Raw genomic sequence first — 27,525 nt, 5'->3', positions numbered from 1 at the left:
CTGTCCACATTATGGACGTGGAGGGAGGAAAGCTAGTCAAAAGGATACCAAAGGCACACAGGTACTGAAGCTTTGACCCTGGATCTGTTTTGATGTTCTGTTATTTGGGTTATTTTGTCATGGATATCCTGTATGTCTGCCACTCTTACGTCTTTGCAACACTTGGTGTGAACATTCTTTATTTATGTATGTTTTAAATGTTTTTCTAATGTACACAAATATGGTTAAAAGATATGCAAGTATGCCTGTTTTGATTCAGCAGATTGTACGTGAACAATGCCTAAAATCCTCAGGGAATGGTGAGATCCTTAAGATAGTTTCAGAGTCTAGGTCGTGGTGGCCTTCATCCTGGGAATCAAATTTGATTCAACTGTGCATTGGCGCTTTTAAAAAGAAGCTATTCAGCAGGCTATGAACACTCATCCCATTCCAGGACTGTGGACCGTGGGGTCTTTGCTGAGCTGCATAGAAATTCACAGCAGCACTCCCAGGTGTATCAAATTTACGTTTTAAATGTGAACAGTTTTTAAACTAATCACTGTATCAGTGGACTGACCATATGGTAAAATGGCTTCATGGGGTAGTAAGAAATGTATCAATTCTCGACCCGATGAATGATGCACAGGATAATCTGGATGTACAGTACTCAAATAAATGCAACCACCTGCCACGTTGTTATAAAAATGCAGCCGCGCCTAATAAATATAACAGATTTAAAAAACCAAAAAGAAAAAAAAAAAAACACGTGTTTCCGCCCGGTTTCGAACCGGGGACCTTTCGCGTGTGAGGCGAACGTGATAACCACTACACTACGGAAACATTAGGCGATGCTTAGAAGTTTGCGATATGTGCAATATGACCTAACAAGTATATATTTTTATTATTATTATTTGTAACGGGTTGCTATTTTAAATACATGCAACTAAATTAAAAAAATAACTGTTTCCGCCCGGTCTCGAACCGGGGACCTTTCGCGTGTTAGGCGAACGTGATAACCACTACACTACGGAAACACGTCTACTTTAGACTTCCCTGTCCGTATAGTAGCTTACTAACATCTCGTTCTGCAAAGTAGTAGTAGTTTTTTATTATTTAACATTTCATAAATTAAACAACAAGCCCTTACTATATAATACTACCCCGAGTGTAAGCGTGTATCATGTTCATTCCTGTGCTCAGATACAAATTGTAGCGTTCAACGTTTTAAATAACTCCTGCTCAATAATCGACAGAATTCTAGAAGTAGAATATACTTATATTTTTCAATTGCACGTATATTACCAAGAGACTCCTGAAGACATTAAATAAGAGGCCATTGTGAATACTATAGCATTCCACCCAACACGGGACATCGTGGCTGCTGGGGACCTCGATGGAGTTATCTATGTGTAGGTGGTCGGGGGTTCGGCCCCGATATCGGCGATATGAAAAGCAGTCTGGCTGCTTATTTAGCTTACCTGGGTATTCAAAAGGCATGTACAGTATTACAAGTCCCTAGAATGGCTTTCTTTTCAAAATGCCTTTATGTGAATATTCGTTTTAATTGACAGAAATCATTTGAAAACCTCAAGCCTTTTTCTAATGAATACATTTGAGGATGTAAAAGCCACCCAAGCTGTGCTGCAGCATTAAATGCTAACAGAAATGGTTTGTCTGGGACCATACAAAAGACATGTCTGCTCTCCATAGAAAATGAACAGTGCATTTAAGGGATGTACAGCTTCTCTTTATCATGTCACATTGTCAGTAATGTTTTTGTGCACGTTGCTTTTCCTTTTTAGTCACTCCTTTTTCTGCGTGGAAGGAGGGAACAAGGAGCTCTGGTCCTCCGGGCATCACCTCAAATCCTGTAGGGAGGTGGCTTTTTCACATGACAGAGAGAGTAAGTATGCAGTGTGATTGGGGCATTTTTTTATGGTTTTTATGGTACATTAATTGTGAAGCTCAACCAGTGCCCCAGCTTGGTGGTAATATACAGGACCCTGTACTACAGGAGATGTGATTTTTGAAATTAAGTTCAGGAATTCCCCAGTCGCTGCGGTCCGGACATCCCTGGATAAAAAGATGTTGCATCTCTGTGGATCTGTCCTGCTTTAATATTTTTCTACAATAATAATAGTAATAAGAAGAAGAAGAATGCATGATTTTGTGAGACTGAGCATATCGGAGTTACCTTGATTATCTGATTTGGCGAAATGATTCCTCGTGTTCTTGTCCCTCATCGAACAAACAGTACCATGTCCAAATGTTTGTCTCACATTATTCCTCCTGTTGTAGTTTGCAAAAAAAATATGGTATGGTATGACATCAATAAATCTTATCTTGCATTAGGTGGTCTATAGCAAGCTGTGCTTCAGAGTTATCCAATGAGTGTTGCTGACTTTCATGTGGACTGTTTTCCACCTAGAACTCTTCAGCATATCTAAGGACAAATCTGTCCACATTATGGACGTGGAGGGAGGAAAGCTAGTCAAAAGGATACCAAAGGCACACAGGTACTGAAGCTTTGACCCTGGATCTGTTTTGATGTTCTGTTATTTGGGTTATTTTGTCATGGATATCCTGTATGTCTGCCACTCTTACGTCTTTGCAACACTTGGTGTGAACATTCTTTATTTATGTATGTTTTAAATGTTTTTCTAATGTACACAAATATGGTTAAAAGATATGCAAGTATGCCTGTTTTGATTCAGCAGATTGTACGTGAACAATGCCTAAAATCCTCAGGGAATGGTGAGATCCTTAAGATAGTTTCAGAGTCTAGGTCATGGTGGCCTTCATCCTGGGAATCAAATTTGATTCAACTGTGCATTGGCGCTTTTAAAAAGAAGCTATTCAGCAGGCTATGAACACTCATCTCATTCCAGGACTGTGGACCGTGGGGTCTTTGCTGAGCTGCATAGAAATTCACAGCAGCACTCCCAGGTGTATCAAATTTACGTTTTAAATGTGAACAGTTTTTAAACTAATCACTGTATCAGTGGACTGACCATATGGTAAAATGGCTTCATGGGGTAGTAAGAAATGTATCAATTCTCGACCCGATGAATGATGCACAGGATAATCTGGATGTACAGTACTCAAATAAATGCAACCACCTGCCACGTTGTTATAAAAATGCAGCCGCGCCTAATAAATATAACAGATTTAAAAAACCAAAAAGAAAAAAAAAAACACGTGTTTCCGCCCGGTTTCGAACCGGGGACCTTTCGCGTGTGAGGCGAACGTGATAACCACTACACTACGGAAACATTAGGCGATGCTTAGAAGTTTGCGATATGTGCAATATGACCTAACAAGTATATATTTTTATTATTATTATTTGTAACGGGTTGCTATTTTAAATACATGCAACTAAATTAAAAAAATAACTGTTTCCGCCCGGTCTCGAACCGGGGACCTTTCGCGTGTTAGGCGAACGTGATAACCACTACACTACGGAAACACGTCTACTTTACACTTCCCTGTCCGTATAGTAGCTTACTAACATCTCGTTCTGCAAAGTAGTAGTAGTTTTTTATTATTTAACATTTCATAAATTAAACAACAAGCCCTTACTATATAATACTACCCCGAGTGTAAGCGTGTATCATGTTCATTCCTGTGCTCAGATACAAATTGTAGCGTTCAACGTTTTAAATAACTCCTGCTCAATAATCGACAGAATTCTAGAAGTAGAATATACTTATATTTTTCAATTGCACGTATATTACCAAGAGACTCCTGAAGACATTAAATAAGAGGCCATTGTGAATACTATAGCATTCCACCCAACACGGGACATCGTGGCTGCTGGGGACCTCGATGGAGTTATCTATGTGTAGGTGGTCGGGGGTTCGGCCCCGATATCGGCGATATGAAAAGCAGTCTGGCTGCTTATTTAGCTTACCTGGGTATTCAAAAGGCATGTACAGTATTACAAGTCCCTAGAATGGCTTTCTTTTCAAAATGCCTTTATGTGAATATTCGTTTTAATTGACAGAAATCATTTGAAAACCTCAAGCCTTTTTCTAATGAATACATTTGAGGATGTAAAAGCCACCCAAGCTGTGCTGCAGCATTAAATGCTAACAGAAATGGTTTGTCTGGGACCATACAAAAGACATGTCTGCTCTCCATAGAAAATGAACAGTGCATTTAAGGGATGTACAGCTTCTCTTTATCATGTCACATTGTCAGTAATGTTTTTGTGCACGTTGCTTTTCCTTTTTAGTCACTCCTTTTTCTGCGTGGAAGGAGGGAACAAGGAGCTCTGGTCCTCCGGGCATCACCTCAAATCCTGTAGGGAGGTGGCTTTTTCACATGACAGAGAGAGTAAGTATGCAGTGTGATTGGGGCATTTTTTTATGGTTTTTATGGTACATTAATTGTGAAGCTCAACCAGTGCCCCAGCTTGGTGGTAATATACAGGACCCTGTACTACAGGAGATGTGATTTTTGAAATTAAGTTCAGGAATTCCCCAGTCGCTGCGGTCCGGACATCCCTGGATAAAAAGATGTTGCATCTCTGTGGATCTGTCCTGCTTTAATATTTTTCTACAATAATAATAATAATAAGAAGAAGAAGAATGCATGATTTTGTGAGACTGAGCATATCGGAGTTACCTTGATTATCTGATTTGGCGAAATGATTCCTCGTGTTCTTGTCCCTCATCGAACAAACAGTACCATGTCCAAATGTTTGTCTCACATTATTCCTCCTGTTGTAGTTTGCAAAAAAAATATGGTATGGTATGACATCAATAAATCTTATCTTGCATTAGGTGGTCTATAGCAAGCTGTGCTTCAGAGTTATCCAATGAGTGTTGCTGACTTTCATGTGGACTGTTTTCCACCTAGAACTCTTCAGCATATCTAAGGACAAATCTGTCCACATTATGGACGTGGAGGGAGGAAAGCTAGTCAAAAGGATACCAAAGGCACACAGGTACTGAAGCTTTGACCCTGGATCTGTTTTGATGTTCTGTTATTTGGGTTATTTTGTCATGGATATCCTGTATGTCTGCCACTCTTACGTCTTTGCAACACTTGGTGTGAACATTCTTTATTTATGTATGTTTTAAATGTTTTTCTAATGTACACAAATATGGTTAAAAGATATGCAAGTATGCCTGTTTTGATTCAGCAGATTGTACGTGAACAATGCCTAAAATCCTCAGGGAATGGTGAGATCCTTAAGATAGTTTCAGAGTCTAGGTCATGGTGGCCTTCATCCTGGGAATCAAATTTGATTCAACTGTGCATTGGCGCTTTTAAAAAGAAGCTATTCAGCATGCTGTGAATGATAACGGCACCCTGAAAGTGTGGGACCTGCGCAGGGTCACCGCCTTCGTGGAGTTGAAGCAGCACGAGGAGTACATCAGTGGCATGGCCTTCGACCACGACAAGAAGATCATCCTTACTACCAGGTATACTGGGGAATATGAAACACAACTGTGCAAACTGGCACGTTACACAAAGGTACTGAAGCGGAATAAGGGGGGCATTTCAAACACCCAGTTTCAAAACCTACAAAACAATACTGTACTCTGTGTATTGAAAAGAACTCATTTAAAACATTTTCTTTCCATATTCAGTGGAGATGGGACAATGGGAGTGTTTAACATTACGAGGCGGAGCTTCGACCTCCTGTCTGAGTTTCAAAATGGGGATCTCACCTCTGTGGCAATCATGAAGGTAAGGATGATTTACCTCTTTAACTGGGATAGGTTTGGTGCCACTAGAGACCTCTTTGCAGTGAAGACTGAGTCTGTTGACAGCATCATACCGATTACTGATAGCATTCTGTGTGCTGCATCTACAGATGGAGTTATAAGGTAAGAGGCTGGTAAAAAAAAAAAAACTCAATATAGTGCGCTATCTAAAGGACTCAACTGCTCTCTGAGAAGAATGTTATTATATAGACCCATATCATTTCAAATTAAAAACCTTAAATTGAATAGACTTGGAATGAAAATAAATGTAGACCTACCTTACTGGAGAACATGTCATCTCTCATATAAGTTTTTAGTACATGCAGAAAGTGTCCGTTCATGGGCTCAACATTTGTGTTTTGATTTAAAGAAACAGTTAAGATTCAGAAAGTACTTCATTGGTTTTGAGAAAGTAACATACAGTTGTTACAGTATGCACAATGAATTTCAGTGCATTCTAAAACCTATTAAGAATGTCGATTCAAATAATGGTCATTATTCATACAGTATGTGTGATTAATACGGTGTTATAGATCAGCGTTTTTAATGTACTGTTTTCGGGGTGTTGGATTGAAGGTTATATTTTCCTATAATTTAGGCTGCCTGAAGTGTTTGTTGATTTGCCATTTTTGTCCAGTAGAGGGGGGTATGATATTTGTTTTATTTTTAGCACAAATAAAAACATACAGTTTTCTCCTTAAGGTCAAATTCCCAAATTCGTACATGAATGACAGTGGTTTGTTTGGGTAGTCTACAATATGAAGCACAGAATGCATTAGTGTGTTCAGTACATAAAAGCAATCTTGAAATGGTCAAGCATTTTCTAAGTGCTTACCACTTAAATCTGCTATTATGTGTATTGTGTATGCATCTATGTTGTTGTTTCTGCTCCTAACATTATTTATCATGTATAATAACTATTCCACCAGTAATTGTCACTTTCTTGAAGTGGGGAAGCATATTACCATTGCACTGTACACTGTGCATTGAGCAGATTGCCAAGTCGTGCGATGGGCACTTCCTGGCCAGCTGCGCCCACGACCAGAAGGTGAAATTCTGGGACTATTTCAGTTTTTATTTTTAATTAATTTACTATAAATTTCTAGAATATTTTTTTCACTTAGAAGTTGTGAGGTAGGATGTGTAGATAAATGAAAAAAAAAACAGTTTTAATGCATTTTAATTCCAGGCTATAAGGCAACAAATGGTGAAAATTTTGAAAGGGGGTGTAGACTTTCTATAGGCACGTGTGTGTGTGTGTGTGTGTGTGTGTGTGTGTGTGTGTGTGTGTGTGTGTGTGTGTGTGTGTATATTTGTGTGTGTGTGTGTGTGTGTGTGTGTGTATATATATATATATATATATATTATATATATATATATATATATTATAATATATAATTCGCCTTAAATGGATAACATGTGACTTTTAAAAGAGTAGTTTATGTAGTACTAAGTATAAATCTGATTTGATGACGATTCAGTTTGAGTGTCTACTAAAATGTTCAATACTATACAAAATGAGACCAACGTTTCAACACAGTGTTTGTCTGTCTCATGTTAAAACTTAACACTTTTTGTGTGTTTAAAGCTATGGAAGACCTTCTTTAATGTTACGGAGTTGAAATGTCACTCATTATTGAACATAAATAAGGACTACTGTTTCAGTAGTCACCTTTGCTTAAGGATAACTTGTCAGCTGTCATAAAAATGCTTGATAGATATACTGTATATTTAGAATGCATTAGTTGATATATGTAGAATGCATACAGTATTTACATGTTCAGTATATACATTGAAAATGTAATTACTTGTCTGATTATGTTACATCTAATTTTATGTCAGGGAATTCAATGATTGCAGTGTGCTTTAAAAAGACTGTGCTATACTGGTGGGGGTGATAATTAGGCTGCTGTCGTAGCAACGGGCCTACAAAGGCAACATTCACCAGGAGCAGGCCTAGTAAGGTAAACAGTGGAGAATAAAAGCCTCTGTGTGCTGACATGCTGAATACAGTGCTGTTACATTATTAGAAGCAGAAACTGTTCTTTGGGACACTGCATGTGTGTAGTTTCTAAACTCTTACTAGACGATAAGTATCAATGCATTGGCCGTGCAATGGTACAGTAATGCAATCTCTGTTTAGGGGCACAAGGCCATGCATCAGTTACTGTACAGTACAATGTCAGTACCAGTGTGCGACCCACTGCGTTGTGTTTACTGCACTGGTAAAGAGCTGATCTCTTAATGCTTCTTCAAAGACTTCTGGAGGTTAACCCTTTCAGTCCTGGCAGGACCACTTCCCTTGCGCCATATGGTAACATCTGCTGTAAAGGAAATCATGTTGGAACTTTGCGGGACTCCTAGGTCCCAGTGTGAGGTTTAACTATATGTAGAAGATAAATTTTTCTGTCCTGTTCTAATGTATACACAATAAAGGATTTTCTTTTTAATTAAATAACTTTATTTCGACAAGAAATAACTCGGGACAGAAAGGGTTCAAAGGTAAGCAGCCTTAAATTTCATTTTCTTAGTTTTGTATTACTGTATTAATGTTTTTAATTCTTCAGAATGGTTCTAATTGCAGTTACTTGAGTACTGTGTTTGTTTTATTTGTTACTGAGTCTGGATGAAAGGGGTTTTGAGTTCAGGGACCCTCTCCTTAGTTCTGGTTATCTGCTATAGATAAATGTAACCTAGATCTAGGTCTATGTCAGCCTTCACACAAACACAGAAATATTTCAGTATGCAATAACTCAGATTGAATGCAAACATCATAAGGGGACAGGAACAAAATTAATACACTCAGTAACTGGCAAAACAATACACAACTGGTCCCTATCAATGATCAGAGTATAAAGCAAGACAAACATATTGTGTGTGTGTGATGGGAACAGTACATGCATAATCTAAAATCACTCGTCTTACAGTGGGAGTTTCTTTTCCATTTCTTTGCGTAGTTTTCCATCTGGATCTAATCAGCCTGGCTCAGTCCACCCAGCGGGGGTGATGAAAACATGTAACAACACCACATTGCTGAACTGGGGGGTCAAGCTGCAGCTGGAAATATTTAACTTGGGCCAATGATGAAGCAGCAAGCATCACCCGTAGACAAGACATTGCAAATACTCGCTCACCAGTGAGTTTGGAAACAATGAAAGCCTAAGCATGACTACAGACTTTGTGATCGCCTTAAAATGAGCTTTACTATGGCAACGGAAAAGTCAGAGCTACACTACTGACACTTATCCTGGTAACCACAACATTAGGAAATCATTGGACTTGATATAAATGGGTGGGAACATATTTGTTGCAATTGCAGTTACACTTTACTGAAACATTTACTTCAATAAACAAGGACTACAACTGAAGTGGATTACCGGTATTCATCCACCACTCCCACGTCTTTTATCCTTTTTATACAAGGCAGCATATTGGCTTGTACTGGTCTTGTGGTCTAAGCTTATACACTGGACTGTTTTTTTTTTCTTCACATTTAGTTAAGGTACATGTGTGTCTGGCCAGCCTCTTGTCCACTAAGTAGATACTAAGAGAGCATAGACCAGCCAGAAAGCTAATGAGTCTGTTCAGCCTGTTCTAATCCACTGTTCTCTTGATATGGACAGATACTAAAGCATGTCCTTAAATGAGTGATGCCATAGATATATGTATTAGTTGATTAGGTTGATTAACGATCAATCAGCGCCCAGCCACATGATATAAAAGGAGGCCTCAGCTTCTCATTTGGGGAGAGGGAGATGAGGAAGCAGGGTGGTGTTTGTTTTGTGGTTTTTGAATTTTCTAAATCCAGTGAAGGCATTGCCCAGCCTGGAAACCTTTATTTTTGTAAGTTTTGTTTTGGTTGTGCTTTATTTGTGTTTGAATATTTTTATTTTGCCCGTGTGCACTTTATTTTTGTTTATTTATAATAAAATAGTTATTTTTTTGAACTGCAGTCTGTCTCTGGGCCTATATCCACTCGCCAGCCTGTACACCACACACACACACACACACACACACACACACACACACACACAGCACCACCACCTTCACCACCGTCCCAGGAGATCTGGAACTGGTTGATGCACCCTGAGGCAGACCACGTCCACGATCTCCCCATAGTTATGCCACACGGTAGACATAGATTGAGCCGCCTTACCGAGAGCCAGAGAGGGGTGAGCCGCATTCCCGGGAGCCATATCGATCCCAGAGCCAGAGAGGGGTGAGGAGCGCCCGTCGCTCCCAGACATACAGATGGACGGTATGCCTTGTATCACTTAGAACTATACAGGTATTTAAATTGGGTTTGAGCACATCTTTGATAGCAGGCTGTTGATTTGATTGCCATGCAATAATAAGCCATTATTGCATTGGGAGAGGAAATTCATATCTCACTCCTAGAGCAAGCATGAATTGAGTTAAGTACAGAGGTAAATATGGAAAACATTTGAAGACCTTTTGAGATGAACTGTTAGGGGCTATATGAACGGTGCATGTTTTAACTCTATCAGAGTGCCCTGTGGTATGTGAGCAGGTACTACACAAGTACATATTGCCTTCATACAGAGGGTTGCATAACATATAGCATAGATATATCTAATGGAGTTAAGGCTTTTCCTTGTTTCAGTATATTCATGTGCGTTGCTGGTGTCTAACTATATTGTTATTCTGAAACAATATATTGAGACTATAACAGAGTACCAGGATTTTATATTTTCACTAATGAACCATGTGTTACTGTGGGATTAATTACCTTTTAAGAATAAATCCCAACCCCTCTACCCTGTTACTGTTCTCAAGGGACCTTATTAGAACTTCAATGAAAGCCAGATAAGTTACAGAGCTCCACTTTTAGGAAAAAAAACAGAACAAGCTGCATACTTAAAATGATACATCACAGCCACTGGTTATGAAAGTAACCAATATTGGCATCCTAAAGCATTGTACTATCTATCAAACTGTGAGTCAGAGACCCCAAGCAGCTTTTAAAGGAATAATAACATGTTTCATTCACAGTTTCTATATAAATTATAAATTGCTATATAATTGGCACATTGCTTTGTTTTAGTGTAAGGCTCATCAGGTGTGGGTACCTTGTGCACCTAAGCTGGTTTTCACATTAGCAGTTCTTCCTTTTTTTAAAATGTATTTATTTATTTGTTTGCTGTTTTAGACCAATTCACAGTTATCCCTGGTAGATATAATACTGGCTAGAACATTTTACTTTTATCAGTGAAGTATTTCAGATCATAAAATGTGGCAGTCTAGCTCTGGAGATAAAATATCTACCGTGTCTCCTTCAAACCTCTTGTCACCTCTGGTCCTCTCTCTCTCCCTTCCGCTCACCCCTATCAGACTTCCAGTTGTTGCCTTGGGAAGTAAAAGAGACCAAAAAATAACAACACCCAAGCCTAAAGCAACGGTGACAACAGAACAGATGTACTTTGTTTGAAATGATTCATGTACACCCACTGAGATTGGGCAGGACCCTGGAGATTGAATCCAGAGCCTGCTCACATACTGAACAGGAAAAGCACACATGTTTACAATCAGGGGCATAATTAGGGGCCAGAGAGTGTATAGGCATGTCTGACTGACTCTGGGTTTGGGCACCAGTTATTCAGGTCAATTCAAGGCGTATAACAAGTATAAAACTTTCAGTTTTAAATTTGAATAGGGTCTTTTCAAAATAGAAACTACTGTCACAATTTGTTCCATTAAAGCGCGACAGTTCAGGAAATACAGTATAATAAAAAAAAATAAAAAAAAATACAAAATGGCTTGCTCATGAAAATAAATTCAAGAATTCAAGATTTTCCTTTTTGTCAGCTGATTGGTTGACATCGGTAGGGGACTTTAAGGTGTTGTCACTAAGATTTTAAAATCAATTTATCAACCCTTTTTAAGCTTGAAAAATATGTTCCCCTATTGCTTTACTGAAAGTGTAGAACTGATGAATTATACAAAATGGAGCAGAGGTCTGTTGTGTTTTGTCATAGCTTCAGTGATGTTTAGAGTTATGTAGGTAAACACAGTGTTAATGGCTGTTAGTCCTGTCCTGGAGGGTTCTAAGGGATAAAGGAGAGTTCAGCCACCACACCCAGCCATCTAGTCTCCGTACCTGGCCTGTTTTTGTGAGTGTGCTGATAAATGTGACAGGTGATGATACCTCAATTCAAATTGAGTCTAACTTCTGACTTCACATATTTTCTTCTGTACTAGAGTATCTATATTATATTAGTCCCCAATGTTTTCTGTGTGGATGGTCTGTTTATAATGTTTACTTAATGCTTACTGTCACATATTCACAGAGCAAGTTATTTAATGAATATTTTTTTTCATAAAGTCTGTTTTCGTGAATAATAAATACAGTTTGATATCCATGGAGCAGTTCTAAAATGTAGCTTATTTAAGATTTTAAAACTATTTTGTGAATATCAAATGTTTTTATTTATTCATAATAACAGACTGAAAAAAAACATGATTGAAATAAATAGCTTTGTGCCATTCTGCTTCTTTGAATCTGACATAGGGCTAATCTAAAATAGGGCTCTGACTGTTTCTCTGGGACAAGTAGAACAAGAAGAGCAGGATAGTAACAGCGACCGTCTTTCAAGAAAAGACTAAACAAACCTTTCAATCACCAGTCTGTCAGTTAAGTTCTCAGAGAGAAGAATAGTGAAGGTATTTTATCTCATCACTCAGTCACAGTAATTAGGAATGGCTTTAGAGATAAATGGTAAAATATATATACTTATATCTTCAAAGACAATTGCTGTAGAAGATGACTGGAGATAAACCCTTTGTATGCTATTAAGGGACTTGGTTACTGTTATCCTATATTAATAGCACTAAGACTAACACTTATATGACTACTACTACAACTACATATAATAGTAAGAAGAAGGAGAAGAAGAGGAGGAATACATCCACATATGTACTGGGATAGCATTTGAAACCATTTTAATACCTCACTCACACATGTAGTCGTGCTACAAAGAAACTTGCATTCATGCTTTAGAAACTCCAGGAGGTTGCTTCTAAACCAATGTTGCTGTTTTTTGTGTGATATGTGAATACAAACATTGATCGCTCTTATTAAACTGTGCATTGCTCTTGAGTTACTCCTGTACTGTGAATAAAGTGTACTTGATAATTATAGGCAGACTAATGGCCATGTTAATGGGTTGTTAAAGGTTCAGTTAAGACCATACTAGTATATATTAAATACACCCAATTTGATCATGAGAATACTATTTAGAACTTTCCAATGGCATTGTTTATTTAATCTTCCAACTTTGAAACTGTCACATTAAATTGAAACAAAAGCATTTTTCTCCATGACAACTGTGTAAAGTCAGCCAAGTCCTAGGACCCATCCAGCTGATTCAGACCAGTAATAAAAAGTGATGTACTTTGTCTATAAAAAATAAATAAAATAAATGACCCCAGAATTGCACTTTATTTGCGGCTGTGCTATCTACATGGCCCCTTCTTAAAAGTGCGAAATAACAATGATAGTCGTGATAGACATGACAAAGTATTTTGGACATTTGTGCAGTGTTATCATGAAATAACTACACACAGTCACGGTATTTGTTATTTACTTTACAACAGCTAAGGGGAATAGTAGTACAATGGTTTATATAATATCCAAATCACGGGTTTTACGGTGGGGGGGGGACACGGACGGACGACTATTTTAATATATTTTCAAGGTGTAAATCATCTGTGTAATTCATGTTTCATATTCTTAAATGTTTCATAAAATATATTTACTTTTCCAGCAGCAATATCTTTATCATAGACTTTGTCATTTGGTACTTCTTTAAAGTTACTAAAAGGATACCATTAATATGTTTATAAACATTTAAAATTAAATATAAAATCACATTAATAATGTATTGAGGTCCAATTAAAAGAAGACAAAAAAACACATGCATTATCTCTGCTCAATCAGAAGAAAACACTCAGATCTGCAGGGGCATTCCTGGAAAAGTTTGATTAAGAACAAGAGAGTTCCTTCCCTGGTTAATCGCTTGCATGCTGCAAATCAGTATAGCAGGCTGGCTGCTAGCTGTTCAGCACAGGAACAATTTAATCCTATGGGTGGCAGAACACTATTGCAATTCTGTATACTCTTACACAGTGTTTGATTGTCGTAGTGTAATAGACAAGATAACAAAAATGTTGTCTCCATAGAAAGATACATGCTGCCATCCACTGTCAAATAAAGGTATACTGCACTAAAATACATTTCCCGGTGTGTGGAAAGCAGTGTCAGTCACCTTCATGCAGTAGACATGATGTGCTAGTAGTCAGAATATTATTAATTCTATGTTACCCCATAGCAAATAAAATGCAAAGAATATTATATTAGGATCATAAAATGCAAGTATAAACCAAGAACTATACAATAATTCCATTCATATATTGCACATAACTTAATTCTTTTTTTCTAAAGTCGGATCTTACAAATTCCTTGTGTGATCTATGCATCTGTTGAATTATTCAAGAATAACTCTGGCATTTATTTTGGTCCAAGGCTTGCATGAAATCATTCCTTATATTTGTATCAGTTTTTCTTGCACAGTTCTTTATTTAAACATGCTTGTCTTGCTTGAGCTTAGTATGAACCTGGTTTTCTATTGGTATAGGATTTTCTTTTGGGATTTTACCAACAGTAATAGTAAACCTTGTTACCTTGAGTCAGACTAGTTCTCTAGGCTATTGGGTATAATAATAAACTGAAATGTAACTCGTAAATAAATTAGCCACAATAAATGTAAAATGACCATCAGTGCCGTTTTGTTAATTAATTAGTTTCCACACAGTATGCCTACTCTACAATCAACAGTTTGGCCACAAGACACAACTCTGGCATCACCCCCTCATTTTTACTCTCAAAGAAAAGCCATCATTTTTAATGAACAGCACATATTTTAGTCTGTGAATGCTCTCTCCCTCATTTTAGAAATGAAGGATTGTTTGCTAAGTCTGACTTTCTTAACAAACTCATTTTCTGGTTTCATTATTCAGAGCTGTTGGTCCCAGCCTGGTGATCCCTAGTTCCTGAAATCATGAGCCCAGGAAACCTGTGGGGGCTAGAACCCTAATGACAGAAATCAGAAGCACATTGCACATGCAACTTAACCCCCTCTCAGCCCGGTTTCAAAGTGTGGACATACCGCTAGTTCCTTTTATTCTAACTCTCCACCTAATGCTTCCTAGTAAAGTTTGTCACAGGAAACAAATAACGATCGAGAAAGCAGCGCTCAATATTGGAAAGGGTATTATTTACGAATTTACAACCAGTTGTAAGTCCAGATTTACAAAACCTTTCACACTTGCAGAGACGAATAGTGCACCAACTATTATTTACCTAAAGGTGCTAATGGTTTGGGAGACTCAGTTGGTTGAAGAGCTGGTTCTATAAAAGTAAGTCCATTAAAAGTCCTTATATTGCTAACTGTTTGTTGCACCACAGGTTACAGTCAACAATTTCCTCAGCTTCAGCTATGCTATATTTCGCTTACTGCCTATCTTCTGAAAATGCTATTGTTTTACTGGAATCATAACACATTTCTTAGCATTATATAAAAAATAATGTGCATCTTCACTACAAATCTACCAAAGCCCCTATCATATATTTACATCTGGGCTGAACAGTCACTAAATTAGGAGATGCAGCGCACGAAATGAGGAAGTGACATCAGGATGTGACATCCCCCTTGCAGTAGGAGTAGTTGAAAAGAAGCAGCTCTTGACATTTTAGGAAACATTCCTTCGTGTTGAAATTGAGGTAGGGGGTTTCATTTATTTTTTCTTTTCTTTTAGTTTAAGTAGATTCATATAGAGGCATTTCCATTAGAGCATCTTATTTTTACTTGGGATTCTCAATAGTTGACAGAAACTGAAAGGTACGTTATAAGATTTAACTGGGTTGTATAATTAGCTGAGGATTTTAGCAGAATTGTTATTGTATATGTTTTGACCCTTTTGTGTACTTCCTAATGAATTGTCGTCTTTTTCTGGTTAGTTGTTGCTTAGATTATTGAGTTCATTAAATGAGATGGAGATTTGTATTTATTTTTGTATAATAATAATTTGTAGTGTACTGCTAATGTACAACTATTTCCTGTGGTAAATCCCGGTCTGTAATACCAGTATCAGTTTTCTCCTGTCCAGTTGGCAGTAGAACTTGCTCACTCGAAATGTGTTAGTTTTGATTGGTTGCAATTGCGGTTCGCTTCTGTACTCGTGTGACTAGCAGACGTTATCAGGCGGGGTCTTAAAGCTGTCTGTTTTTAAGGTTGAAACGTTATGTTTGGAATTTGATTTAGTTAAAGGGACTATATACAGTGTGTGTGTGTGTGCCTGTATGTATATATATATATATATATATATATATATATATATATATATATATATATATATATATATATATATCAACAACGAGTGCTTACAACACGCCTCAGATGTCCAATGCAAAGCATTAAGGATCACTGTAAAATGCGCTCTTGTTTTCTCGGTAGTGGCGTTTGACTTTAACTCAAACGTGTGGAACTATGTATGGCTAGTTATGCATTTTTCATTTGTTCGTTCATTCGTGAACATATAAACATATATATGGCGCATGGAATAGACAAAGTACATCACTTTTTATCACTGCTGGGTGGGTCCTAGGACTTGGTGACGTAATTTTCAAACTAATTCTGCATCTATAATCACTTTATTAAGAGTCAGTACTGTAGTACAGTACTGGTATTTTAGATTTTTCTTTTGTGGTGTGTTGTGACCTGGAACATGATTCCTAGTAAATTGACTGTTTTAGAGCTGTTATAGGTAATCTGAGATAAGGCAGCACAACTCAAATAGGCAAATTATCCTGACATAAAAGCCTCTGCAGGTTTGGGGTTTAAAAAAAAGGCAGGACTGCTTCCCAAGCACTAAATCTGTAAGTCGTGCCACTAGCACCAGTCACTAGCAAGAATCCTAAGTGTACACACTTTTGAATTTGAAACAGCCTCCTGTTTTGCAGTGGGGATTATGTTTAATAGTTAGCCTACAGTTGCGGAAAGCTGGTTGACTCTGCTTTAAAATAACAATGATCGGTTATAAAGCAGCTACTGAGTGGTTTTGACATTTTTTAAATAAACTGTCATAAATATACCTAGAGACAGCCCTTCAAAGAGTGCAGGTTTTGTTAGGTTACTATACTTCGTAGGATATTCACTAAAGTACAGTATTTACAGATAGTTTGTATGACTTTTATTTAGTGGAGGGGACACTACAAAAGCACAGCACTTATTGGGCCTAACATTGACAGACGTCATGTTATTATGTTTCATAGCTACGCTATGTAAAGTACTGTAGATCCCTTTATATTATTTAAACCGGTTTATTCTCAGGGCTGCTTTGCTGGCCAGTCTAGGATAAAGAAGCAGTTGTTGCTCCTGGACAGCTCTTCAGCACCTTTGGATGGAATGGGCTTGCAGCACTGCAGAGACTTGCTGTGTAAGAGGGGTTCTGTGCTGGCTTATCAGACAGTGGGCTCTGTGTGAAGAGTTGACTGCGTGGCAGCAAAGCCTGGCATAGAGAGAGAGAGAGAGGAGACAGGAATAATTTCTCACTGCAACAGTGGGTCTTTGTCAGGTTAGAAAGTCAAGGATAGTGTATTCTAGCTTAATTTAAAAAATATATATATATATTTTATTTAATGCACAACCTATTAATATTGCAGGAGGTATAACTCATATGCTGCAGTGTCTAGCCCAAACCACTCTTTGAGTGGGAAATTATATTTACCATACAGTAAAAATACTGAATTGCACATAGTATGTTTTCACATTACTCAACCTTAAATTAAAAGATCACCACTTAAATGTCACCTGATTCTGCCTGATCTTCAAAGAAAAGTGTATTTCCTAGGGCCTCAAATAAGACTTGTTTGTTTTTAGGCCTGGGTGTTGTAAAACAGAACACAAGTAACACAGTGTGTGATTCCCCGAACTGTTACATCGCCCTAACTGACTGCATTTAAGTGTTTCCCATTTATAGGCAGGCTGACTGCAGTAATGTCTTCTGCAGGTATTAATAATCAAACCCATCACATAAAAATCCCACCTTAAGTTAATAATTCAGGAGCCTTTTTTCTACCAGTTTATTTACTTTAGGCAGCTCTGTAGCAGGTAGGCAGTATGTGTGTGGTATTATATTTAGAGACCCTGCGCAGCATGGTTGAAATACCTGTTCTTGTAATGGTGCTAATCCTTAACTTGCGATGCTGTTTGTGTAAGCATACTTAAGATAACAATGTTTGGCACAGCAGCAGTACATCAACTGGAGTATCTGGGAATTACAGGTGCTGTAGTTGCAATGTTAACTTATGATGTCCATTAACCGTTTCCCCTGCCATGTTTCTGCCCACTTCAGACTGTGAAGATGGTGCAGATTAAGAGAATCTGCTGTATTGGTGCTGGCTACGTTGGAGGTCCGACCTGCAGTGTCATTGCTCAAATGTGCCCTGAAATCACAGTAACAGTCGTGGATGTAAACGAGGATCGGATTAAAGCCTGGAACTCGGATAGCCTTCCCATCTTTGAGGTAATTGACTTGACATGACATAGAGAGGCAGGCAGGGAAGTTCGAATTAGGGTTAACTTTCTGTATTGGATTGTTGTTGGTAGGTCATGGGAGGGTTACGTTGTCCATATTGCAGTTTATTTATTGCAACTTATTTTTTTTCTATTTTATTTTCAACTTGTTTTATAGTATTCAATATTTTTTTTTCTTACATAGACACAAATACAATAGGCATACGTATAGTCTTAGAACACTCATGTTTCTTAATATTTTTTGAGCACAGTGGGAGACTTGGATTCTAAGCACGTGTGTCAAATGTTAACTAATAGGGCTTTACATTTGAATGCTTGGTATTCCAACTGGTTTCGTTATTTTGTTTCCCTTTTTGTTCTCCAGCCTGGTCTTCAGGAAGTGGTGGAGTCCTGCCGCGGCGTTAACCTCTTCTTCTCCACTGACGTTGACGATGCTATCAAAGAAGCAGACCTAGTGTTTATTTCAGTAAGCACTCTTCGGTTCTTCTACATTGTTATGCTGCTTGCACTACTTTAACCTTTTCTCAATAGTCGGTACTGTGTGATAATAAGTACCCTTTTCAGGTAAACACACCAACCAAGACTTTTGGGATTGGTAAAGGTCGTGCTGCAGACCTCAAGTACATTGAGGCGTGTGCCCGTAGGATAGCAGACGTATCCAATGGGTTTAAGATCGTAGTGGAGAAGAGCACAGTGCCCGTCAGAGCGGCTGAGAGCATCCGGAGGATATTCAATGCCAACACCAGATCCAGCCTCAACTTCCAGGTGAGAGTATGCCTTCAGAAAGAGCTTGAGATCAGAATGATACGTGTATTACGCCCCCACTGGTGACAAGGATACAGTGGAAGCACCAGTGTGCATGTGTCACACTTTAGAGCTTTGCTTATCTACCTGTTATTGAAAACCACTTCTCCAATTGTGAGGCAGCTTGTTTAGTACATTCTTTAGTGCAAGTTAATATCAGAATCTTGAAATAAAAGAAGATTAAAGTTGAGATTGTAATATGTTATAGTATCAAAATGAAGGGATATATAAACTAGCTTGTATGTATGTATGTCACTAACATACCTGTTTGTTTCTCGACTAGGTTCTCTCCAATCCAGAGTTTTTGGCTGAAGGAACAGCCATTTCTGACCTGAAGAACCCAGACAGAGTGCTTATTGGTGGAGATGAGACCCCAGAGGGTCAAAGGGCGATTGAGGCTCTCCGCACCATCTATGAACACTGGGTACCCAAGACTAAAGTCATCACCACCAACACCTGGTCATCCGAGCTCTCCAAGCTGGTATGCATCTCCTGAATAATTCTGCACGTTTAGATGTTTGAAATCGTCGGATAACCGATCTCATCAAAATGCTTAAACATTCTTAGATTTCCTATTTAAATGTACAAGTGAATTATTGACTGCTTTGTTAAAGCTTGGATATCACTGAATAGAATTAGTGTTTTGATAAGATAAAAGCTGTATCACTAAGGGATAGAAATCTATCTTTGGCAACCAGTGTTAGGTGTTCCTTCTAGTGAAGTTTTAATTTTCTCCCATTCTCTCTAGGCTGCCAATGCTTTCCTGGCCCAGCGCATCAGCAGTATCAACTCCATTAGTGCCCTCTGTGAAGTGACGGGCGCCGATGTGGAGGAGGTGGCACATGCCATCGGCACAGACAAGAGGATTGGGAGCAACTTTCTCAAGGCCAGTGTTGGTAAGTACTTTTTTTTTTTTGGGGGGGGGGGACATTTTCCATATGAAAGAACATTGGCTGTTCTTTCATATGGAAACTTTGGCTTAAGGCTGTAACTAACTGCATACATTTACGTATGAGACTGAGTATAATCCGTTATTTCTTAATAAGAGCCGATATAAACCTCCTGAAATAACTAATCCAAATATAAATGGGTGTATTCTGATGCATTATATTTCTACCATTAATTTGAATGATCAATCTAACTTTCATTGTTTGTTTGCCATCAGGTTTTGGTGGTAGCTGTTTCCAGAAGGATGTTCTCAACCTGGTTTACCTCTGCGAAGCTCTCAACCTCCCTGAAGTAGCCAGGTACTGGCAGCAGGTAAGTCTCCTTGCCTTTTTCTTCCAGTGTAGGAAGATGAATAAAGCACAGCCCTATTTCTTTCACATTTCTTTTGGTTTTCGCTCTGATTAAGCATTCTCCTCAATGTTCCTGTAGGTGATCGAGATCAACGATTATCAGCGTCGACGCTTCTCCTCTCGCATCATCGGGTGCCTCTTCAACACTGTGACTGACAAGAAGATTGCTCTGCTCGGGTTTGCCTTCAAAAAGAACACCGGTGACACAAGGTACCCCGTTACTCTACTGAGTTCATTAAGCTTTGCAGCCAGCAACTCTTTCTATTGCACACACAATGGACAAATAAAAGGATGACTGAAGTATGTGCAGCCAAATTTACTAAAGTGCCACTTAAATAACCACTTAGTTGTGTGTGTCTGTAGGAGCCCCTAAAGAAGCATGCAGAACACTGTAAATGATGTGGGATCTCCATAAAGCCATAAGCCTCCCTGAATTCTTAAGAACAGTTCAAGTGACCAGGACTATAATTCTCCAGATATGTGTGTGTGTTAAACCAACAGCATTTGTATTTTTCTTCCCTGCCTTTTACGTCTCCTAAACTTGAACATCTAAGTTATGTTGCCATTTTGTAAACTGTATAACCATGTAACTCCACTTTGTCTTCCAGAGAGTCCTCCAGTATATACATCAGCAAGTACCTGATGGACGAAGGGGCTCGCCTGCATGTTTATGATCCGAAAGTAAAGAAAGAGCAGATTATTCAGGATCTGTCTCATCCCACCATCTCTGAAGATGACCCAGACAGAGGTGCATGTTTACGCAGTAGCAGATGTACTCAAACTTGTATATGTAAAGCCAGCCCCAGATTTATTTTTGGGTGTGCATTTTTATTTTCTCCTCCAGGCTACGTTTTTTTTCACCCCTGTGCTTCTCAAACCAGTCTTGGATTAGATTTCGGACCTATTCAATTATTTACAGTATTATTTATATTAACGAATGGGTAGGAGTTGGTTGTCCAGCTGTCATTGTGATAATTATGAATAAAGACGTATTTATTTTTTGTTTGTAGTGTCCCGCCTGGTTACCATTTCCACAGATCCCTATGAGGCATGTGAAAATGCTCATGCCATTGTAATTTGCACAGAGTGGGACATGTTCAAGGTAAGACGCACCAGTCATAGCTGCAGTTTTTTAAAAAAGAACTTTGAAGATTCTTTATTCTTTACAAATACTTCTCTGCTCATCTTGCATCATTATTTTTTGCTGTTTTTGCTCCCTGTAGGAGCTGGACTATGAAAGGATCTGCAAGGCCATGTTGAAGCCAGCATTCATCTTTGATGGTAGGAGAATCCTGGACAGCCTTTACGATAAGCTGCAGAATATGGGCTTCCAGGTGAGTGTGAGCTAAAACTCTCATTAAAAGTGCAGGACATGGTTGTAACTGTGCAGTTAACTATTTGTAACTCCTTCAGTATTGAAGAAAATACTATCTTACATAAACTTTAGTGTAGTGTAGGGATGTCTCTTAAAAGAGAACAGTTTTGCATTTAAAAAGGGTGTTTTTTGTTCCTTTGTGAAAAGGTTGGGGTATGAGCAAACTGCTGAGGTTTTAACTTTGTACACCTCTGGGTCCGAGCAGTTACCATTGAAACCTGCACAATGCATCCCTCTGGGCTTTGTCTGCCTAAAATGGATACAGAGAAGATCCAAACCACATGTTTCTTGATTAGCCCAATAATGTCGCATTTATTTTGGAAGACGGTACTTTTACAGCTAATTTTTAAGTTTGGCTGCCTCCTGTACAAACACCAAGGTTGTCCTTGATTTGTAGATGGCATTCTAAACTTTATCCCACTTTATATAGGTTGTGTGTGGTGGTTGTGTGTACATGTCCTAAGTGATTTATTTATATATATATATATTTGACAAATTTTAATTTGTAGCTTGTACTGAGCAAATCAAGGTGTTATAGCACAGAATTTATTTTGTTTCTCTCGTTTTTTATAGGTGGAGACGATTGGCAAGCGAATTAGTCAGAAGATTCCGTTCACTGTCAACAATGACATCGCAAAAGTAGATCTCCAAGCCCCTCCTACTAAGAAAAGCAAATCTTAAACTACTATAGTTTTTAACTTTTTAAAAAAAAAAATTGTGTGTGTAGGGCGGTGAGGTTTAAATACAGTATTGCAGGTTTTTTTTTTTTTTTTTACTTTATGTACTCATGACATTTAAAAATGCTTCTTTTGGGCACACTTTGCTGGAGATAAGATTTTAGAAAAGGTGCAATTTTGTGAGACAGAACTGGACAGTCTGATTTGGAGAAACCGCTCCACTTTCCCGCTGTGGAACGTGTTCCGCTTGTTCGGTGGAACAGCCCGGTCTGCTTGATAAGCGGTTCCACATGGTGAAACATGGTGGCGCCCTGCAAGTACAGCTGTATTCTAGTATTAGATAAATGACAAACTGTACTTGCAATACTGGCAAAACACAATAAATGTAGCCTCAATTTTTTACAATGCTCTGTACTATCTAGTGAGAAGTTTGATATATTTGACCCATAATAATAATATAGCTTTATTACATATGCAAACTGTAGTATATGGAAGAGCCCCAAGGCCATTCAAGAAAAATTGAAAATGACTTGAAACTGAGGATTTTGATTCTGAAACGAGAGGTTTTCTTTTTAAAACTCAAAGAAAGTGATTTTGCAAAAAGGCTAAAACCTGTTCCTGTTCCACATCGAACAAGCTGAACGTATCCAGGTGTGCGGGTACACATCATAAACACAAGCATTCAGTATTGATAGCAGTGAAGCGGCTCTGCCCATTTTTAATGTGTGTGTATTTCTAGCAAAGGTTGATATTTCAAAGGCTGCAAGCGCCTTGCAGACTTTTTCAGGATTCCAAAAAGAGGTTAAGGTTACACAGGTTACAGGTGTGCTTTATATTGAAGTACAGCTTCAAATATTTACCAAACAAAATTTTATAGAAGCCTAGTAGTGGCAGACTTCTTTTGTGTGTTGTGTTGTATACAAAACAAAACAGCAAGCAGAAATACCGGTACTGAGATGGCTTAACATTTAAAAAAAAAAATTCAAAGGTAACACTTGGTACGTGTTCTTTCTTTTAATAACGGTGTAATTGCAGTCAAAACTGATTTGAAGCTTTTAATGGGAGAATTGGTGCATTTTGCAAGATCATAATATGAAACAAGGAATGAAGTTAAAAAGTTAAAAAAAAAAAAAAAAAAAAAGCAATAACCACTGTTCTCCTCCTTGCCTATGTTGATAGTCACAGTTATGTAAAAACAATCATGGCTTCAGAAGATAGTGTTTATGTGAGGCAGAACTTGGGAAGCATTACTAAAACATAAACCCTGCATTAACATATCATTTTGTTTAAAGATGCATTCAAGATTTTATTTAATTGTATAGTTACTGTTTGTTTCTACTTCTATATTAAACAAATAAGCAAAGCTAATTGTTCTGCATCCAATAGGATTGGTGACCTATTTTTAGTACCGGAATATAGACTAGAATTATTATGTATGTATGTATGTATGTAACTGGGTGTGTTTTACATTCCTACAGATGGACCAGAGTTCTGAAGTAAGATTCCTTTTTAATAAGGGTTTCATAATGCATTTAAATGAGTTGATCAAACTTTTTTATGATTATGATTTTTGTGTCAGATACAGGTCAATTTGATTAGGGTCAAAGAAAAGCAATTGTCAACTGCAGAGTTACAGATTTGACATGACATGTACATGTACTGTGTATTATTATTATTATTATATTATTATTATTATTATTATTATTATTATATTATTATTATTATTATTATTATTATTATTATTATTTGAATTTAAAAACTTAAGTATAGCTGTGTAAGTGATATTTTCATATTGGGAGGAAATGCTTCCAATCTAATATCTTCGAATTGGACCAAATGGCATTTCAGTGAGTTGTTGGATGGCTTAAAAATATAGAGTGCTTTATTATCGACTCCCAAGGGTGAAACAGCTGGAAACTCACCAGCAACTTTCTAAAAACACTCTTCTGCATCTTTTAGTCCTTCATGTTGCCCTAATCACTTCAGGGCAAACTGGACTTGTGGTATCAAAGTGCATGTCCTGTCTGTTTGAAGTATGGAAGTTAATCATGTAAGATGATGGAGCAGTACCTTCTTGAGTATTTTATATATGGTATAGACCATGTCTCATCTGCTTGTTTTGAAGTTTCACTGGGAACTTAATGTAATATTTCATACTGTTTCCTAATAAAGGTTTGTTTTTAAGATACGCTTGTGTGTTTATTCTAATGTCAAAAGAATACCTTACATTTTGCAACAATTGTAAGGAACTTGATGAGGTGTACAAGTTGACAAAGGAGCTGGGTTCTGAAAAATGTAGCTACAACTGTTTAAATAACATTGCTGTAATTTATTTTCATCAACATCATGACAACTTTTTACACTTACACCTTTTAAAGTCTGTTTCAAAGCTCTTTTCAAAATATCAGCTCCAGTGTACTGATGGCAAGTGAAAATCCTGAGACCTTGCTATGTTTATAAAAAAAAAAAAAAAAAAAAACATATTGCTCTTCCTGCAGTGATTTAGAGGACAGATCTCAAACCCCAGTGCACTAGAGCAGCCATTTCGAAAATATTTGAAACACTAAAATGATCAGGATGTCAGCAACGAAAGAACAATTACAGGTACATAATGTAAACTGTTGTAGCAACACATGGGGATGTATAAAGCTATACTGTTCAGAACCCCGCTACTTAAAATTTAATAGGCTGTTGAATGTGTTGCCAGATAAGTGCTCAAGATACCCTTTAAAGTCTGCCATGTACTGTTACACACTTAATAACTAGTATTACAGAAGATGCAACACATTTTCATTAGTACATGCTGCAGTGGTACTACATGTTATTAAAATACAAAGCTTATGAAATTAGACCTATTTTGATTGTCATGACTACAGGGATAGCAGCAGAAAACTCAAACCTCAATAGATGGGACTGAGTGGTTTTCAAATATGTTGATATTTTGAAGTCAGGTTTGCACCCTCAAGCTGCCATCACAGTTTGAAAACCAGTATTCTAGATTAAATCCATTATCTGCTACAAGTAGATCTCGTCCTTTTCAGAGTTGTATTGAAAGAAGATGGAAATGCAGGTGGCAGCATTAGACCCATAATTTTACTAACAGAAGTATTTTATAATAGAGTGATATGTTTATGCCTTGTTTAATCATGGCCCGTACAGTCAGGGAAAGTGTATGTGGAAGTGCCTCGGGTGGGATGTACTGCCCGAGTTGTTCTTCAGACCATACAAAAGACACTTTCATCACTATTTGTCATCCAGCCTGCAAAGAAGTTTACATGTAAAAACAACAGTAATACATGCTCATGCTTACAGTTAACCCCTTAAAGTACACAAGGAAATGGGAGCTTTCTTACAATACACTTGAGAGTGACAATTTGGATGACCAGATCCAGCCTGTCAGTCAATATTAAACACTGTTTCTTGCCCCGCATTGCAAAAATTAGAAAGTTCGCATAATTGTATTTGTTGGACACTACTATATGGTTTATGGTTTTGGTTATGGTTTATCCCCTGAAACTAAACTACCAGCACAACTGTCATTCAATTCAAAGCTATCTTTTCCATTGCTGCCTCCTCCCCTTGTCCTGACCAGTTTGTATGGCTTTCCAGCAACTGCTGAAAAAAATTAATGGATTTATAAACAGCCACTCTACCAGCCTCTCCGGTTAGTGATTGGAGAGCAGCTAGATCAAGTTCTTTATGAACTAGTAGCCAAGCAGTTAATGGAGAAGTCCTTCATATTGAAGATGATGCAAACGGTATCACATATGTTCTCGTTGCATTGCTTGCCTGCCAGCTCTATAAGGTAAACATACATGTGAACAACTCCTGCCAGAACTGGAGTTTAATTGCTTCTCCACATTGTCAGGTTTCCTCCTCAACCTCGACAGTCTTGATTGTAAAAGGTTGCATGGTATTCATACCCATAATTCGGCTTCCAAGTCCACGCCAGGGCTACGATTCATCTCTTTTGATTTAGAACGATTACCAAATGTTTTTTTTTGGATTAATCAAGTCAAAATGAAATACGATCTGTATAAACATGAAACCTACTGAAGTGGCGTGTAGTCCAGTTAAACCAACCCTTTTTTATTTGTCACTCTTTGTTTTATTTTTATGGCTCATTAGGAATTCTCTAGATATTGGTATGGCTCTCTTAGCTAAGAATATTGGACAGCTGTGGAGTAAGCCTTACTCCAGGCCATCATTACAGCAAAATGCAGGCCAGCCCGATATTAAATGCAGGGTTCTAATATTGAGTTTTATTAAAAATAATATAAAGAGACCTTACCAGCAAGAAAACTATATATCTTGTCATCTAATCAGAGTTCTGATCACTGGCTTTATAAAGCCTGGCTGTTACCAGAATTATAGGTCTGTGGATGAAAAATGAAAAATATGTGATTGATCAGTAGGGCATATGTAAACATATTAACTGTTTAAATGAGAGCTGATTTCTAGGTTGTTACTGTGTTCCAGCAGCATAGCTTTGCCCATTTCCAGCTCGGAGATGACCTCTGGGCTGTCCGCGGTGAGGGCGTCGACTTGTTATTCCTGCCACCACTTCAGATAATTGCACAGCCCGACTGTAGCAGCTTCTATTGTGCCGTAATCTCTCAGAAAGCGCGAGAAGGCCTTTATCTCCTCAAACATACAAAAGAGAGTCAGAGCACAATCTACTCCTGACCAGCTTACTGTTCTTTAGAAAAGGTTACTGTAGTATATACCATGGTAAAAGTCCTGTAAAGCACAGTCAAATTATACTAAATTGTCAGTTTCTTTGAACCAGCTTTGAGTCTGTTCAGTGTCTAGGTGGCAGGCCTTCAACGTGGAATACACTGGTTGAAGGAAACGTTGTTTGGCTCCAGACTGGGGTTACCAAATCAGCACCAATCCTCACCACCAACCTTCATACAAAGATCCAAGAATTGTCAAAGTAGAGCTGTTATAAAAATAAAGAAACTATTTTTAGGTAGAAGTGTGCTGCAATGGAAAATGTTAAGGAAACTTTTGGAAATGTTTTGGAAACTGCCAAAGTCATTATTCAAAACATCTGTCAACTTG

At 37.9% G+C, this 27,525-nt stretch overlaps 2 protein-coding genes and 4 non-coding genes across 7 annotated transcripts; 2 read left to right on the top strand and 4 right to left on the bottom strand.

Annotated features, from left to right (window-relative positions):
* The first annotated feature begins 10 nt into the window (after nt 1-10).
* On the top strand, nt 11-17,254 carry LOC121297527 (WD repeat-containing protein 55-like). Its single transcript, XM_041223878.1, has 8 exons — nt 11-61; nt 1,782-1,882; nt 2,408-2,495; nt 4,214-4,314; nt 4,840-4,927; nt 5,319-5,408; nt 5,577-5,676; nt 17,102-17,254. Exons 1-8 carry the CDS (start codon nt 12-14, stop codon nt 17,252-17,254), a joined length of 771 nt encoding a protein of 256 aa, XP_041079812.1. The 5' UTR covers nt 11.
* On the bottom strand, nt 747-819 carry trnav-cac. Its single transcript has one exon. It is a non-coding gene; the product is annotated as a tRNA-Val (tRNA).
* Nucleotides 941-1,013, bottom strand: trnav-aac. Its single transcript has one exon. It is a non-coding gene; the product is annotated as a tRNA-Val (tRNA).
* On the bottom strand, nt 3,179-3,251 carry trnav-cac. The gene has a single exon. It is a non-coding gene; the product is annotated as a tRNA-Val (tRNA).
* Nucleotides 3,373-3,445, bottom strand: trnav-aac. Its single transcript has one exon. It is a non-coding gene; the product is annotated as a tRNA-Val (tRNA).
* On the top strand, nt 15,414-24,137 carry LOC121297315 (UDP-glucose 6-dehydrogenase-like). 2 transcript variants are annotated; one of them, XM_041223564.1, is made up of 12 exons: nt 15,414-15,492; nt 18,126-18,296; nt 18,672-18,773; nt 18,872-19,072; nt 19,395-19,592; nt 19,860-20,007; nt 20,277-20,371; nt 20,489-20,619; nt 21,018-21,157; nt 21,420-21,511; nt 21,633-21,743; nt 22,358-24,137. In XM_041223564.1, exons 2-12 carry the CDS (start codon nt 18,135-18,137, stop codon nt 22,463-22,465), a joined length of 1,488 nt encoding a protein of 495 aa, XP_041079498.1. In that variant the 5' UTR covers nt 15,414-15,492; nt 18,126-18,134; the 3' UTR covers nt 22,466-24,137. The 2 variants fall into 2 exon arrangements, with proteins under 2 accessions (XP_041079498.1, XP_041079495.1); XM_041223561.1 differs by lacking the exon at nt 15,414-15,492 and adding an exon at nt 15,507-15,610.
* Nucleotides 24,138-27,525: the final 3,388 nt, after the last annotated feature.

Source organism: Polyodon spathula, chromosome 22 (genome assembly GCF_017654505.1).
Source record: "Polyodon spathula isolate WHYD16114869_AA chromosome 22, ASM1765450v1, whole genome shotgun sequence".
NCBI lineage: Eukaryota > Metazoa > Chordata > Actinopteri > Acipenseriformes > Polyodontidae > Polyodon > Polyodon spathula.
Note: the sequence above shows the minus strand (reverse complement) of the source record. Positions and strands in the feature narration are given on the sequence as shown.

Excerpts from the sequence above, each read along its gene's own strand:
- LOC121297527 (XM_041223878.1), top strand. The coding sequence starts at position 12 with ATGGACGTGGAGGGAGGAAAGCTAGTCAAAAGGATACCAAAGGCACAC. Across the intron at positions 62-1,781 it reads AGGATACCAAAGGCACACAG|TCACTCCTTTTTCTGCGTGG; the intron begins GTACTGAAGCTT and ends TTTCCTTTTTAG. Across the intron at positions 4,315-4,839 it reads TTTTTCACATGACAGAGAGA|AACTCTTCAGCATATCTAAG; the intron begins GTAAGTATGCAG and ends TTTTCCACCTAG.
- LOC121297315 (XM_041223564.1), top strand. The coding sequence starts at position 18,135 with ATGGTGCAGATTAAGAGAATCTGCTGTATTGGTGCTGGCTACGTTGGA. Across the intron at positions 20,620-21,017 it reads AAGAACACCGGTGACACAAG|AGAGTCCTCCAGTATATACA; the intron begins GTACCCCGTTAC and ends TTTGTCTTCCAG. Across the intron at positions 21,158-21,419 it reads TGAAGATGACCCAGACAGAG|TGTCCCGCCTGGTTACCATT; the intron begins GTGCATGTTTAC and ends TTTTGTTTGTAG.